This window comes from Jaculus jaculus, chromosome 6 (genome assembly GCF_020740685.1).
Source record: "Jaculus jaculus isolate mJacJac1 chromosome 6, mJacJac1.mat.Y.cur, whole genome shotgun sequence".
In the NCBI taxonomy this organism is placed as follows: Eukaryota; Metazoa; Chordata; class Mammalia; order Rodentia; family Dipodidae; genus Jaculus; species Jaculus jaculus.
In genome coordinates this window covers 41,908,653-41,922,492 of record NC_059107.1, presented here as the reverse complement: position 1 = coordinate 41,922,492, position 13,840 = coordinate 41,908,653, and the positions used below count along the sequence as shown (strand labels likewise).

Here is a 13,840-nt window from a genome sequence, read left to right as displayed (position 1 = left end):
TTATTCATAAAATGTGGGGGCAGACCCAAATGTCCGAGAGTCATTCTTCCTCGTGATAATAAAGGCATAGAACTGAGGCTGCCTGGGATCGGTCTGGGTCTTGGATGCTAGCCCTTTGGGCCTGCAGAGCATTCCCTGTGCATCTTGATCAAAGGGATTCCATTCCACTTTCTCAGAATATCAAGCAAGGGCTTCAGACTTGAACGTTCCTCTCAGTGGTGTCTGCACAAAAATATCTCCTTCACTAGTAGTTGAAAATGAATGTGCTGGCATCATCCCTGGCTTTTCAAGCCTGAATGTACTGACACAATGCCAACAGCTTGCACAGCTCCAGCCAGGTGTGTGCTGTGCAGCCCTCAGATGACAAAGTCGCCTGCCGGGCCACTGGGTGTCCTGCTCCCTCCATCGCCACCAGGGCCTGGCCAGGCAAGCCAAGTAGAGTGGAGATGAGAAGAGCCGATGCACCTGGGTGCCAGCCCTGTGCAGCATTGCCCAAGCCCGGCCAGGTCCTGTGGCCACCAATGAATACCATGCAAGGATGGTGGAGCACCAAGCCGGCCTGTGCAGCGTCCCAGATGCTTCTCTCCCCGCGTGCCACAGACTGGCCCCCAGCGAGCCTTGGAGAAGGGCCTAGAGCGCCCACTGGCCTTCACGTGCTGCCCCCAGAAATATTCCTTTATATGAATTCCATCAGCCATATCTGTGTTTCACTGTACTCTATGACTCCACACCCCAAAGCCCTCAGTTCCTGGAGCAGGCCTCACACAGCACTCCTTTAATGGAGTATGATAGGAGGAGGTAAATATACTCAGGCTCCTTTCACTTCCACAGTAGATATTCATTCCTGTTGTAGGAGGTTTAGGACCCAAATCCTGGGTCCAGAAGCTCTAGCAGATTAGGCTTGGAACATTTAGATTGGGACCATTTGTCCCAACACACCAATTAAAAGTTTGAGAGGTATTTTGAAAGAGAAATAGGAATTAACCAACCTGACCATGTTGGGGAAAAATCAAAAGCAAATAAAAGGGTTAACTGATCACAAGCACACCTTAGGGTACTGACATGTTTTAGATTTAAATTCAGGAAGTAATGGTGTTAGGGTAAGATGTCTTTAAAATTAAGCAGTCTTGGTAAAATTCTGTATGGCTAACCACTGTCTTATCACCGTGGGTTCCGGGGAAGCTGATATCTGTCTAAGGATGTGAGGTCATTCCTATGCGATAATTATTCATGTTTCAGGGTCCAGTTTCACCATCACAAATAGCTTCTCCCATGTGGGTAACGATATGCAGTGGGAGGCTCCAATATAACTGCAAGAGAGAACTCAGGAGGAAAAAGAGGCAAAATCAGAGACATAGAAGGACAAAATGTTGTTAGTTTGGCCAATTACCCCCTCCACCCCCCCACAGCAAACATACCCACACACCATTCTAGTACATCATTCCATTTCTATAGGTCACAATTTAAGGACCTTTTCTCTGCTGATAATGGATGGTGTAGTAATCTTGGATTTGAAGACCTTGCCAGGGTGACAGTACCTTGTTTCTTGGTGTTTATAGCAGACAATTAAAAGCATTTCTTGTGTTTCCTGTTTTGAAGACCTGGCTTAGGTGCACTAAGCAATGTGAATTTATCTGCCATCTACTGGTGGATTGTATCACAGCACTTTCCATCAAGGAGGGAAATAAACGGCTGCTAAAAGAGCTAGGATGGCGCTACATAATTTGGCTCTGAGCTTGCAGTTTTCTAACCTCTTCATAATCATTGTTCTAATCAGTCAGCCTTGTGTAGTGTTCACTTACATGCAGCTTCTTTCCAGGGCTTGCCAGGTAATGTGGTCTACCTAATTACATCTAAATACGTGCTTGTAAGTCTCATATAGACATAAAAAGTATCTTTGTATTTTCTTCAACTACTCCTGGCAGCCAATTTAACGTGGGAAACATATTCTATCATTTTCCTCTTGCTTCTCCCTACTCTTTTACCATGTAATATTCAGACAACCTTTGTATTAGAGGGATTAGAGGTGTGACAGGGCAATATCTTTTTTTAAGATTTTATTTTTATTTATTGATTTATTAGAGACAGAGGGAGAGGTTGAGAATGGGCATGCCAGGGCCTCTAGCCACTGTAAACGAACTGCAGATGCATGTGTCACCACGTGCACCTGGCTTTTGTGGGACCTGGTGAATTGAATTTGGGTCCTTAAGCTTTGCAGTCATGTGCCTTAAGCACTAAGCCATCTCTCCAGGCCATAAGTGAAATACTTTAAAATGTTCATTGCACTACATATTGGAAACTTATAATCAAGGTTGGGGACAGAGTTTTAAAGTGTTCTCAAAAAGCAAATTTATTGTTAAAGTCAAGGATTACAGGCATGGCAAAGCATACCCACAATCCCAACTTGCAGGAGGCCAGAGCAGAACAGAAGGCTTTCACCTTCTCCCAAAGTCACACAGTGAATCAGAGCTAATCTGGAATGCACACTGACTCAGAAGAATAACCAAAACTAACATACAGCAAGGATGGCATGCTAAATTTAAGTTAACCTGGATTGTACAGAAATAAAAATCTGTTCTCAGAACAAGTGACTCAAAACTGATCCCACAGCTCTGAGCATGTGATGTACAAGCCTGTCTACCCAACACTGGAGAGCTTGCTGATCTGGCTATAATCCTTTGAGTGATCACATATGATCATACCAGTGTGGCAAAACAGAATTTTCTAAAATACTGAAAATGCCCATATTTGAGCTATGCATTATAGTAGGCTCTAACTTGCATGTAAATGGCACTGGACATCAGGCTTGCTGTGTGCTGGTCCTAGAACTGTCCATTGAGCTTCAGTCTCCAAGAACTGGCTAGTGAATCACACACTGCAGCGATTGTCTGCCCAGTGCTCAGGCTTAGGTAACACATCTGCCCCCACATCACAAATATGACAGGGGCCATACCTCTGCTCCAGTGTTCCCAATCAACCGCTGATTTTGCACTGGAGAAAGATGGCAACAGTCAAAAGTCCCTCCCAAATGCAGAGACATCACAGCACAGTGCTTGGAGAGTCCACAGTGCTGTGCTGACCCCGTGTGGTGCAGGTCCTTCCCTCTTGAGTGGACTTTCAGCAGTGAGTTGTTTCATCAACTCATTAAATACACTAAATACATTAACTACATTAAATAATACATCAAATTCAATAATAAAAAGGGCTGAAGAAATAACTCAGTTATTAAAGACATTTTCGTATAAAGCTTGACAGCACCAAGCCCAGATTTAATTCCCTTATACACACTTAAAGCCGAACACAAAAAGTGGCTCATGAGTCTTGAGTTAGTATGCAATGGGAGGAGGCCACAGAATGCCCATGCATTCTCTCTCTCATATATATTGTGTGTGTGTGTGTATGAAAGTGTCAGTGGAGTGTTTCAGCACAGTGTGTGTGTGTGTGTGTGTGTGTGTGTGTGTGTGGAGAGTTTCAACACTGGGTGTATGTGTGTGTGTATATTTTAATAAAAGTACTTTGTATTTTTAATTCCACACCTAATTGGAAAGATAAGATTTGAACAGGTAATCATCTCAAAATAAGGTTTCTTTTGTTTTAACAATTCATTTTTTATTTTATTTGTACTGTTGTAAAAGAAACTCAGAGGCTGCTATTTCTAGCACTGAATTTTCACTTGGATCTGTAGATGTAAGTAAGAGCAAGATAAATCCTTTCATTTTGTGGAGGTCTCCATTTTGCCTTAGTTTCCTCTGCAACTGTGCACGTTGGAGTGTTAATCACTGAAAGAGTGTCTAACTAAACAGTGGTAACGCAAGGTCGAGTAGCCTTACACTTATTGACCGTAGCTGTAGACTTCTGCGCTCATGAGAGCAACTAGGGCCTTCACCGTCATCTTCAGAGTCATGCTCCAGGTCGTGCAAGGGCGTCTGACAGTGCCAGCTGTTGCTGTCAACTCTCAGTCATGTTGGAACAATGAGCCTTGCTTGCAAAAGGGATCACGATGAGAAACTGCCTGCTGTAATTGGTAGCATTTGCTACATGATGGTAACTGGGGCTGCCCACCCTTATTCTGAGTAATTATTTCATGGAAAGCAAAATACAGAAGCAAGTAATGACAGCAATGACGTCCTCAGATTCACCCAGTGAACCAGAACTGAAATAATGAGTACAGACCATAATTTGTCTGACACCTTATAATAAGTTATACCTCTCAATTCCTGCCTCATTGCTGCTGTGTTTAATTAACCCTAACTCTCATACATGCCCAAAGAGGCATTAGACTGCTGTTCTCTCTTGTTTTCTAAGTGTCACTATATTGATTAAAATCTTGCCTTTCATCATTTATTCCACTTGATTACTGGCACATGTATATAAATCTGTTTTGGGGGACTTCTAAAATTCAAGCTTAATATGGACCAGCCCTCTGGTAACACAATAAGATACCATAAAAATGGTATAGGTGTCAGAGTAAACATATGGTTATAGCAATGTTTCAAATTATATATGCTTATGATTAATAACTGGAAAGTAGGAATCATGTGCCTTATAAACAATCTGGTGATAAGGTAATCACCATCATGTCTTCAGTTACATTTTCGTTTGTTTTCAACTTTTGTAGACAAACTATCATATGCATTTACAAAAGTTTCTAGAGCCTGATGTTTGCAGTAGAACACAAATTTGTATCTCTAATAAAATTTAGCTAAAATAAAGTGTATACTCACTTAAAATTAGGATGATATGTGTCAAGAATAATATACTCATAACAGAATATGAAAAGAACAAAAAAATAAACAAATTCACATATCAGTTTTTGATGACACAAGAAGGCAATTTATATGGATTAGGAGCAATGTAGCTTTCTACTGGAAGGTATTTACCTAGGGACTGGCGCACAGAGGCGTGGATGCCACTGCGCCTGCTCTGGCAGGACTCCAGCATGTGTCTGATTCAGGCTCATCAGGACAGATGCAAACAACAACCTATTAACTGCCATTCAGTAAGAGGAAGAACGTCCTGTTTCCTTCTGAACTTTTCCCAGGCTTAACACCTGTAGACTGGCCTTTCCTGAGTTAGCCTCCTGGGCCTCCCAACCAATCCCATGCCTCTGAAAAGGCTCATTTTATTAGGTGCCAGATTCACATAAATGGCCCTGAAACTTAGCCCCTTATCTTCTTCCTTATGTGAGGGACATTTTCTGTTTCTCCTTCCCCTTCCCAGACTATCTGAAAAGGGAGAGAATTGCTTTTGGCTTGGGCACTCTCCTGATTTGTTTGTTCTGTTAACTCTCCCTGAAATCGATGTCACAATTTACACTTTTCTCAGTCTATATCCTCAATTCTTTGCAACAAAAGGTAAGAACCCAAGACCTGAAAACTGCTGGATGGGAGTTATAATCCCACAGAGCTCTCTCCCATAGCACTACAGGTGAAATGAAGACCAGATGTCATCAAATTGCAGAGACAGAGTCAGCTTCTGCGTATGAACTGAAGTTTTTCTGTCGTTTTGACCTGTATTGACAGTCAAACTTAGTGTTCACCAAGATAAATGCTGATCTCAGGCAGAGAGCCTGTATTGGCAAAGCTTCTGGGTGAACTCTGGCAATTTAATAATCTTTCTTTAGAGAGTGGACATTAGCTATGCTCTTAACACCAGACTTGTTTTACCTGAGGGCATTTGCTGAGGTCTCCTTTTCAATATTAGTATAATTAAAACCATCAATTTAGAGTAAGGCACCCATATTTTTTTATGGCTCATTATCCTTAATGCTGTACTTATTATCCTTTATGTTTATCTTAGATATTGTCTGTGTTCCCGAGTTTCATGTACCCAGACCCAAAATTTATTTCTGGTCTTCTGTCTTCTCGATATTCAGTGCGTGAATCTACTGAATCACTGTTCCCTCTCAAGGCACCCCTGGTATGTGCTGAGGACAGCATTAGCTTCAGATACTCACATGTTGTCTACCAGGTTAGTTAAGAATGCATGGTGTGACATAAGCTGCATTTGGACAGAACTTTCCCTAACCATTCACTCACCACACACAGAATTTGCTTCACGCAGTATTTCCCATCAATCTTGTATTTACAGTGGGACATATGCATTAAATGGCAGCAGTGGTCTTTTCAATGCAATGATTCTTCCCAGGAAATAAATCCGTTTCCGTAGCTGAACCCAAACCCAGCAAAAATTCACAACCCAGTGTGTGAGGCCTAGGTTGAGTATCACTAGAGCAAAGAGACTCTGCTTGGTGACTCCCTTATTCTCACTTACTGACTTCTGCCAGTCTACATACAGGTCCACTTTTTTTTTTCCCCTAAAAAGAATTCTGTTTTCAAAATATATAATAGTCCATCTGGTTACACTAAGGAAAACATTAATTTCCATATTCTCCTAACTCCAAGACTTGCTTAGTTTTAAACTCCCAATATGAAAATCAGTTACTCACCATTTTATATCACCATACTCTGTACTGCGACTGAGAATATTTAAAATGTTGTTACTCTTGGCTTTAGATTATTATTTTTGTTTACTATACTACCCATGTATTTCTAGAATTTCAAAAACCAAGAATGTGACTTATATTTCATAGATATTCCCTTGCACAGTTGTGGCTAGTGCTGTGACGAGCTCATGGAGGAGCAGGGTGTATGGCATGACAAAGTGGTAGGAAATAGAGAGAAATAGGGTCTTAATGACGTACAGTATTTTCTTTGCCCGTGTGTATTAGTAACTGATTAACCATGGCCATGGTCAATGAATGAATTTAATCATCACATGTGCATAACCTAGGGAAGATCCTGATGACTTTGCTGGTCACTTCCTCCTTCTTGATGGCTGGTTGTTCTAAAGGGACTCGTAACCTCTTCACTCTGCTGCTGCTTGTGTCATGCCCAGCACGCTCACAGTAACAAGGACAAAACCCTTTTCTTTGGGTGACACAGCTGCAGGCTATTTTGAGAGCTTCAACTTCTTCCCCTCACCTACCCTCTGTGAACCTACTGTACTGCTCCTCCGCCATGCCGCACATGTAAACTGGCCTCTCTAAGTAGGAGGTTTTTGATGGGGGCTGAACCACTGTGAGAGGGTATTCTACAAATTGCATGCAGTAATAAACTCCAGCATCCTCCGCCTCCACTGTCCTGATTTTCAGTGTGAAATCTGTCCCTGACCCACTGCCACTGAACCTGTCTGGGACCCCAGAGGCCCTGTTGGAAACCAAATAAATCAAGCACTTTGGAGACTGGCCAGGCCTCTGTAGGTACCAAAACAAGTAAGTTTTTTCATCTTTATAAAGGAGGCTCTTACTAGCCTTGCAGGAGATGGAGGTGGACTCTCCCAGGGTGACAGGCAGGACGAGTGGAGTCTGGGTCATCACAATACCTCCACTGGATTCTGCAATAATAGTAAAAGTAATACAAGGTTGTGGGAAAACATAATAAGACTTTTAATGATTTTAATTTTGACATTTAGTTCCTGCTAATCATGTTTAAGATTCTGATACTAAAATATAAATCAAGAACATCACAAATATTTACAGAACATAAAAGTTCTTCCAGGGCTGGGGAGATGGCTTAGCGTTTAAGAGCTTGCCTATGAAGCCTAAGGACCCCGGTTCGAGGCTCATTCCCCAGGTCCCACGTTAGCCAGATGCACAAGGGGGCACACGCATCTGGAGTTCGTTTGCAGAGGCTGGAAGCCCTGGCGCGCCCATTCTCTCTCTCTCTATCTATCTGTCTTTCTCTCTGTGTCTGTCGCTCTCAAATAAATAAATAAATTTAAAAAAAAAAAAAAGTGCTTCCAGAGGTCACTTATAACGTTCCCCCATCCTTGTCAGAATTGTCACCAGAACTCAGGGTCTCCTCCTGGAATCTTCCTCAGTCTCAGAGGTAAAGACCTTCCATCTCACACATGGCTTCTATCACGTGTGATGACAGAGGACCCAAGAGATCATACTCCTTCCACATTCTCTTGTTCACCAGCTTTGTCCTTACCAGAGATGCAAAGGACCAGCAGCCCCAGGAGCTGAGCAGGGCACCACATTCTGGGAAGCTGGTCTGAGGATTCCTGAGCAGCCAAGATCAGTGCTTTTCTGTTGTACTTGCAAGGAGAGGTCCACCCTTGGGAGTAATATGCAAATACCCTGGTGGGTACAGCTGTATGAGAGGAACCAACGGGAGGGAAAGGCCCACTCTTGTGAGAAAAGTGGCATCTTATGTGGAGGAAAACTGAGTAAGGACATGCTCCCTGCAGCAGTGGGCCAAAGGACTTCGGAGGTAGAGGAAGGCACAGAGCCATGCACCCTAATACAGCATCAAAGACAGGTTATGCTGGTCATTCTCTGGAAGAGGAATAAGCTTCCTTCTTAGCTTTCTCCCTGCTGGTCTGTAGGACACAGAAGTCATCTCCACTGGCACTGATTGAAGTCACATTAAAACAAACCTTGGAGGAACACTCAGAGCTAAAGAATGTGAGATGGAGTGCTACAGTTTTCTGCAACCATTAGAGACCTATAATGTTTATAATTATTATTCTAGTTTTTCTTAAGTGTATATATTGAACATAGAATATAATACCTCCATACCCACCCTCCATTTTATCCTCTTCCCCATTCCAGAGCATACCTTTTGTTCCACTAGTCACTTTTACTACAAATCTTCTATAATATATACATACCTGATTTTATGTAGCTATATAAAATCTAAGAACCACAAAATTATAGAACTAGTCTTTTTAAGAAAAACTTAATAGGATTATTTCAAGTTGTATTCATTTTCCTGCAAGCAGCATATCTTCATTCTTTATGGATTAAAAAGTTCCATTTTTCATGTCAATGGTTTCTTTATCCAGTTCTCTATTTGTGGAAACATACATTGGTTATATAATTTAGCTATTGTGACTATTGATGTATTTAGACATTGATGTAAAATTACCTCTGTGAAATGTTGACTTTATACCTTTTAGTTAATACCAAATAGTGGTGTAGCTGGGACCTAATTTAATTTACATTTATTTTACTTTTTCATTTTTTTTAAATTTTTTTTCATTTTAATTGATTTATATGAGAGTGACAGAGAGAGAAAGAGGCAGATAAGGAGAGAGAGAGAGAGAGACAGAATGGGTGCGCCAGGGGCTCCATCCACTGCAAACGAACTCCAGACGTGTGCACCTCCTTGTGCATCTGGCTAATATGGGTCCTAGAGAATCGAGCCTTGAACCGGGATCCCTAGGCTTCACAGGCAAGCACTTAACTGCTAAGCCATCTCTCCAGCCAACTTTTTCATTTTTTGAGAAACCTTTTCCACACTGACTTTCATAGTGGTTGTATTATCTCATCCATTTTCATAGGGGCTTGTTTTGTTCATATTCCTATCAGCGTTTTTGTTCTTTGTTTGCTCAATTGCTGTCATTCTAAGACAGAATGTCAATGGAGATTTAATTTGCATTTTGCTGATAGCTACTGAGGTTAACTATAAATATGAGTGTGTGTGTATATATATACATGGTTATCCTCTTTTTCCCCCACCCTTACTTCTCCATTTTCATGGGGGCCCTCCTCAATGAGATCATTAACATCTACTGTGGGGTCATGAAGGCCTCAGTCTGGCTCTGAGGGGTGGGGTACCATGCCTCATTGTATTTCTATCCACTCTTTGGCTCTCACAATCTTTTCACCCTATTGCAGACAGCCTCAAACTTCTGGAATGAACTTCCAAGCCAGGCACAGGTTATGGGAGGAAGAGAATTTATTTGAAGCTTTAAAATCCAGGGTATGTTTCATATTGGAAAAAAAAAAAGAAAAAAAAATGAGAGAAAATACACCATCAAATCATAGAGCAAAAAATAAATAAATAAATAAATAAATAAATAAAAATAATAATAAATAATAACCAAGCCACAAGAAACTTAGGCAGGACTCTGGCACTTTGTATATCTTTCACGGGAATTCCAGGTCTATTTCCTCTCCTTAGGGTCTCTATGCAAACCACTGTCCATCTTCCAGTAGCTTCACTAGCCTCTTCCTCAGGGTCATTGTGCCTTGCCTATATATGAAAACTCCTGAATCAATTTGGGTAAATCTATTCAAAGGGCCACATTCCATCATAGACACAAAACAATCCCATGTTGGAAAGTGCATTTATTCCAACTTCAAAGGTCCTTATAGTCTTTACCACCTTAAGATACTTCTAAATTCCATAGTCTCATATAAGTTTTAAGATTGTCTAATATCTGTTAGTTCTGTAAACATAAAGCAAGTTACATACTTACAACATATAAAAACAGAATAAACATTTCCAACTGCTATAATGCATAGCCAAGTGAGACTAGAACAATGAAAACTCAATGACCATTAATCAAACATCAATTTCTGCAGCTCAAGTCTGATATCATAACCAGTGACTAACAATCTCTGCATTTTCCAATTTTGTCCCTCCAGCTGGGCTGAATATTCAGGGAACACTTACATCATGAGCCAACAGCCTCCATGGTAGCCCGTGCACATTCCTGATATAACTAAACATGCTTGTGTCTCAACTGCAAACCATGGTCCAACTTCCAAATAGCTTTGCCAGTCTATTAGGGTCACCATGCTCTGCCTCATATCATGTCTCAGCAGCAGCTCCTGGAACTGTGTCTACTTCACCAACCCCGTGCATATTTCATGTTTCCAAAACCAATACCAGATATGCAACAAACATTCTTAATTCAGGAACAAAATACAATCTAAACTTGAAGAGCAGTTTCCTTCCTTTCAGATCTTCTCTCAAAGGGGTTTGCATTCTATCATTTAGTCTTTCTGGGATAGGATCACCTCAGGAATTCTCTCCATTGTTTTAATATGAAGGAGTTGAGCCATCTTCCTTAAGATTGCTAATGTTTTTGACAACAGCAGTTTCAGCAATTAGTTTCTGTCAGTAACTTTTAAACTTGCTTGAATTTTCCCAACTTAAAATCATAAATCTCTCAGTACCATATATTTTGCCAAGAACATCAGTCCAATGCAGATTTAGCTCTGATCAAATTCTTTGGGCATGGGAAATAGAGCACAGCTATCCCTTATGCCAGTAGCCCAGTTCCAGCAAGGCTTTCTGCCATCTGTCCTTTCCTTTAGAAAGCTCACAAGCCAAGTCCCCAAGTGAATTCTCTCTGCACTTAGCATTTTCAAACTCTCATCAGAATTGTCCATAAAATTTGTTTTACCACTGTGGAAGGTGTATTCATTTGCAAGCATCAAATTTTTCATTTTTCCAGCACACAATTTCCAAAAGACCAAAATCCATATTGTCAGATCCATAGGGTAGCAACTCTATCCTATTCTTGGTTCCAGTTCTTTGATGGACAGCCTCAGGTTTTTGGGATGAACTTCCAATCCAGGTACAGTTTAGGGGAGGAATAACATTTATTTGAAGCTTCCAAATCCAGGGGAATTTCAATAATGCTGAAAATGATAAAACCCACCAACAAATGCAGAGCAAAAACCAGCAGCAAAAACCACAGGGATCCCAGGCAGAACTCTGGAACTTTGCATATCTTAGACTGGAGCATCCTGTTCTTCAATGTCTGCTTTATCCCCCTACCAGAGTAATATATATATATATACAGCCCAGCTGGCATTATGCAAACAAAAATGCAACAAACAGGGGGGCATTGAGCTTACAACATAATTTTTGCATTTTAGAAATGGCCTTGAGCCATGTGAAGCAGGATTGTTGGATTACAAGCATGGGGACTAGATGGAGCCATAATGACAAACTGTGTATTGCAGTGGACACCCAGTGGAGTTGTCAGGACTATGTCAGGAATGGCTGTCAAAGAGAGATGCTGGAACTGAATGAAGCTTTCCTGGACTGTGAGAAGCCTTGCTGTAGGGGAAGAATTGGAACTCCAGAGACTTCTTATTGATTAGAATTGACTTAGAGACTTGTCCCTGGTTACAACTGTTAGATGTGAAGCTACAGAGGTTGAAGTTTGCCCTGTTTAAATCTTGTAGTGATTGAATATTTCATTGCTATGCCCAATGCTATCTTTTGCAGTGTCAATGTTTATTCTGTGCCATTATGGGTTTGTTGTATCTCTCTCTCTCTGTCTCTCTCATTCTCTCTCTCTCTCTCTCTTTCCTTCCTTCCTTCCTTTCTTCCTTCCTTCCTTTCTTCCTCCTTTTCTCTCTCTCTCTCTCTCTCTCTCTCTCTCTCTCTCTCTCTCTCTTTCTTTCTTTCTTTCTTTTTTGGTATTATGACTCAGTTAAAAGATCTTAGACTATGGGAATGTTTGAATATCACTGAGATTGATTAAAAACTACGGGGACTTTATTAAAGTTGGATGAGTGCATTATGTTCACACCATGTATGGTTACCAGCTTATGTGGGCCAGGGTCATCATGTGGTGGTTGGAGTCAGGGGCCCCCATCATCTTAAGTATTCTGAATGCTAGGCTCCCAGCTGATGACAATTTGGGAATTAACACCTCCTGAAGGCAGCACATTATTGTTGGGGGCAGGCTAATGGTTATTTGACAGCTTCCTATTGCCAGTGTTTGGCACACTCTCCTGTTGCTGTTGTCTACCTGATGTTGGCTAAGAGGTGATTTCTACCATCTGCTCATTCTTTCATTTTCTCTGCCATCATGGAACTTTCTCTAGAGTCTGAAAGCCAAAATATATGTTTTCTCCCACAAACTGCTCTTGGTTGGGTGTTTTCTACCAGCAATGAGAACCTGACTTCAAAAGAATCCTAGTATATCTGGCTTACATGGGTAATGGAGAATTGAACTTGAGTCCTTAGGTTTCACAGGCAAGACCTTAAGTGCTGTGCCATCTCTCCAGCCAAATTCTTTTTATTATTGTTTTTACCATCAATGTCAAGGAAACATGGAAAGGATAATCAACGTCATGCCTTAATATCAACAGAGAAGATGTACACAGGGTGTGACCTGGGCTTGGAAATGCACTAAGGCATGTCAAGGCTCACCTACAGTCATAGGCTTTTTCCAGCAAGGATTCAATTAAAGGTCTGTAACCTTCCTTAACATTCTCGATATAACAAGTAGAGATTAAGTCTTCAAGCATGTTGAATCAACTATATTCAGTCCAAATTTAGAAGCCCATATGTCTTTTTCTGTCTTAACACTTCTTAGAACCCAGTCTTATTTGAGACTTGAAACAGTATCTTGTTGTAAGTCATGTAAAGACAAAATACAAATTATAGACCTATAATGTATAATGCTTTATTGATTCAATATACAATCCTCTATGGCATAGCTATTGGTATGTATATGAAGGTATTTCCAGAGTGCATTAACTAAAAATGTAAGAGACCCACCTTTTATTGCTGGTGACCATATCAAATGGAATGGAAACTGAGACTTAATACAAATGTGAAAAGTTAGTTGCATGTCAGAATTCATCTCTTTCTGCTTCTTGGTCTGCTAGGATGTGAATAAACTCCTGCCACAGGCAGAAACTTCTCCTGTCACCATTCCATTTTTAATAAGCTGGACTGTATCCTCTTAAGTCATGAGTCAACATAAATTACTCTTCATTAAAGTTACTCTTTGATCTTTCCTTGAAGGCAGAAATAATGAGTGAGGCAAAAGACTAGAATTTGGTCCTGTTTGTTTGTCTCTGCTGTACAGCGGGAACACTGGTTCCACCAGACAATGTGGTAGACGTGCCGCATGAAGTGTGACATGTATCCTGGGGATGGAGGCGGTCAAGAGGCTACAGGGAATAAAAAGAGAAGTGAGAATGCTTCTTCATGGCGGCAACTTACAAACACCAAAATATGGCCAAATACTGCATATTCTTGTAACAGGATAGATTCTTATGAAAGGGCTATTATCC

The 13,840-nt window shown here is 41.0% G+C and overlaps 1 protein-coding gene across 1 annotated transcript; it reads right to left on the bottom strand.

The window, feature by feature from the left end:
- Positions 1 to 8,043, bottom strand: LOC123461490. The gene is made up of 4 exons (XM_045152188.1): positions 7,995 to 8,043; positions 6,988 to 7,395; positions 3,831 to 3,952; positions 1 to 171 (listed from the first exon to the last, which is right to left on the bottom strand). Exons 1-4 carry the CDS (start codon positions 8,041 to 8,043, stop codon positions 1 to 3), a joined length of 750 nt encoding a protein of 249 aa, XP_045008123.1.
- Positions 8,044 to 13,840: the final 5,797 nt, after the last annotated feature.